This window comes from Echinops telfairi, unplaced genomic scaffold (assembly GCF_000313985.2).
Source record: "Echinops telfairi isolate 266 unplaced genomic scaffold, ASM31398v2 ScPeMD7_2565;HRSCAF=3150, whole genome shotgun sequence".
NCBI lineage: Eukaryota > Metazoa > Chordata > Mammalia > Afrosoricida > Tenrecidae > Echinops > Echinops telfairi.
Window position 1 is genome coordinate 3978277 of NW_022106463.1, and position 3092 is coordinate 3981368.

The 3092-nt window shown below is 55.4% G+C and overlaps 1 protein-coding gene and 1 long non-coding RNA gene across 2 annotated transcripts in view; both read right to left on the bottom strand.

Annotated features, from left to right (window-relative positions):
- SPATA13 (spermatogenesis associated 13) overlaps positions 1 to 265 on the bottom strand; it is a gene marked incomplete at its 5' end in the record, with an annotated part of 81670 nt that extends 81405 nt beyond the window's left edge. The window contains one exon of the mRNA XM_045293986.1: positions 20 to 265. Within this exon, the coding sequence (XP_045149921.1) occupies positions 20 to 265 (246 nt within the window). The remainder of the gene's footprint in view (positions 1 to 19) is intronic.
- A 126-nt stretch (positions 266 to 391) lies between these two features.
- Positions 392 to 3092, bottom strand: part of LOC123522129 — a 56450-nt gene continuing 53749 nt past the window's right edge. The window contains exon 3 of the long non-coding RNA XR_006680432.1: positions 392 to 493. This is a non-coding gene — a long non-coding RNA (uncharacterized LOC123522129). The remainder of the gene's footprint in view (positions 494 to 3092) is intronic.

The window sequence follows — 3092 nt, forward strand, 5'->3', positions numbered from 1 at the left end:
CCGCGCCTTCCCGTCCAGCGTCGGCCGCCTCCCGGCTCTGGATGCCCTGCAGCACGGAGGAGCGCAGCTTCTTGAAGGACCCCATCTTGCGGAAGGAGGCCAGGGCGTGCCAGGTGGCCGAGTTTCCCGCCAGGCCGGCGGGCGGCGGCCTCTCCGGCCCACCGGACCGCTTCCTGCTGCCCGAAAAGAGGCGCAGGAGCTTAGAGGGGCTCAGCTTGGCCTCGTGAGGCTCCGTGGCGGCGTCCCTGCCGCCCAGGACCCCATTCTGAGTCACCGTCCCGGGAGCCGCGGGCTCTGGCGGCGAGCAGGTGGCCGCGGCCACGGTGGCCCCGTGGCCGTTCTGGGCCGGAGTTGGGGCCTTGGGGGCCGGGGCCCGCAGGGCGCCCAGGCTCAGAGCCATGGCCGAGTCTCGGGGGGCCGGCCCCAGCCCTTCTCCTCCGTGGCCTCTGTCTGCGCTGGACACATGGAGCTCCTCCGTGGTCGCTGCCACTGCCTGCAACAAGAAGACAAAGCAACGATTAGGTCACTCTTACTGTACAGAGGAGTTGCTCTCCAAGTCTCCATTGCCAGGGGGTCGATGCCAACTCAAGGCGATCCTACCAACCTTGGGCTGTCACCCTTTACAGCCTGGTCTTCCTCCCCCACTGACTGCTTCGCTGAAAATACCGCTTTTTGATTAGCATCCCAACCCGTGGCCCCATGATCATCCCAAACCAAACCCACAGCCATCAAGTCCCACGCTGACTGACGGCATCCCTATTTGCAGTTTCCAAGTCTGTCAGTCTTTACCAGAGCATACAGCCTCATCTTTCTCTCCAGGAGCAGCCAGTGGGATTGAACCTCTGACCTAGGTCAGCAGCTCCAAGCCTGAGATGTAGTCAATTACTTATCATGGCCCTTCTAGCCATAATCCCTTTTGTGCTGTTTCGTAAATTCTATTTTCTATGCCTGTGGCATAGAGGTTACCCGTGGGGCTGCAGTTTGCACCCACCAGTCACTCCGTCGGAGAGAGAAGAGGCGTTCTGCTTCAGGACAGAGTTGCAGTCTCGGACACCCACAGGTGCAGTTCTCCATCGCGATCAGTCGGAAGGACTTGACGGCGGGCAGTTTGGTCTGAGTTTGGGGTTTAGCATGTCTGTGTCATAATCCCGGTTTTGGAGCGTTCTCGGTTACAGGCCTAGGGTGGGCTCTATCCTGACTCTCCACCTACCGAGAAGGAGGGACTCAAGTCACCCTCCGTTCTCTTTCCTCGGGGTTGTGGACCTCTGCAGGACAGACACAAGCCTTCCCCTTTGTGGCCTCTGCTTCCTGACCGAGCATGGGTAGAAGACCTGCATTGACCACTGGTCATTTGTGGCTTCTGGCTCAGGGCCCTGCATTTGGCTCACCTCTGCCTGACCTAAGGCTCTGGGGACTTAAGGTGCAGTCCATCCATCACCTGACCTGGTTTACCACCCCGCTTCTGAAGCCTGGTGGATGGGGGGTGCCTCCAGACGGGTGACTGAGCTAAGGATCTGGGACGTCACGCACCCAGCCACGTGCGCTGACACAAGGGGCTCAAAGATGACAACTGTGATCACGGTGGTGCAGGACTGGGCGGATGTCTCTTTCTCTTGCACACAGATCAGGCCACTCTGACTCCACCACACCTGACAACAACAATACTACCACGTGAGCCCTTTCTTTCTGCAAAGTCTCAGGAGTTCCGTGAGACCTTGCGCTGAAATGCGGAACCCGAGGACATGAAGGAACACCAGGAACATGGAGCAGTGCAGCGTCTTGGAAAAGGTGGACGTTGGGGACATCTTTAACCCCCACTTCCTTGCAGACTCAAACCCAAACACTCACGACTATTCAATCGATTCTGACTCATAGGACAGGTCAGAACTGCCTCTGTGGGTTTCTGAGACTGCCTCTTCATGGGAGTAGAAAGCCCCGTCTTTCTCCCTCGGAACTGGCTGGTGGTTTCGAAACACTGACCTGGCAGTTGACAGCCCAATGCGTAACCCATTAGGCCACCAGGGCCCCTTCCCACAGCAAACCAAATGCACTGCCATCGGGTCGAGGCTGACTCACAGCAACCCGACAGGACAGGGTAGAACTGTCCCTGTGAGTTTCTGAGACTGTCACTTTTTATGGGAATAGTACACCTCATCTTTTTCTCATGGATAAAAACCCCGTGGTTTCAAACTGCTGATCTTGCAGTTAGCAGCCCAAGGGATAACCAACACATCACCTTAAGTGCCACCTTAAATCGCATACCACGGGAGAAAGAGCTTTCTAGTTCTGTAAAGAATTAGTCTTCACTGGATTAACGATTCCTTGGGGGTATGGCAGGAGATGTTGGGGGGAAATGGGGAGCTGATGACGATGAGGCCAAGAATGAAGAACATGTTCTAGAACTGGCTGTAGTGATGATTGTCAAGTCGGTGTGACGGAACTATTGAATTGTATGATATGTGAATTATAAAATGCCAATAAAAATGTTGGAAACAAAACCATCTTGGAAAGAAAGGGGACCCTGTAGGGTCCCTATGAGTTAGCATCAACTCGAAGGTGGTGAGTTTTGGGATTTTAGAACACACACACACACACCCCTACCCCATGCTCAATGAACGATCATTGAATGAATGAAGGACCCATCAGGCGAACCATCCTAAGGATGAGGGGCGGCGGGTGTCAACAAGATCCTTGAAAAACTCCACACTCCTCATTCCATTGTTCCATTGACTTTTTGAAGCCCCTCATACTTGCTCATATGTCAGACGCCTGTACTAGGTACTTACAAACCATCAGGACGCTGGATACCCCTGACCAACTGACCAGGTCAACAGAATGGTTTCACTTCACAGAATGAAAACAGAGGTGTGGGCAGGCTGGTTCGCTTGCCTGTGCGAGGCTCATGCAGCTGGCTGCCCGCTCCAGAGCCCGGGCCCTACCCACAGCGCTGCACTCGGGAGCAAAGAGGGGGGCCAAGCGGAGATACGAGCCCAGACATCAGATTCCAGGTTCGCCAGCCACGGTGCACCCTGACTTCAGCCAAGTCCCAGCGGTCCTTAGCATGCCAATTGAAGCCATGACTTCTTTTTTTT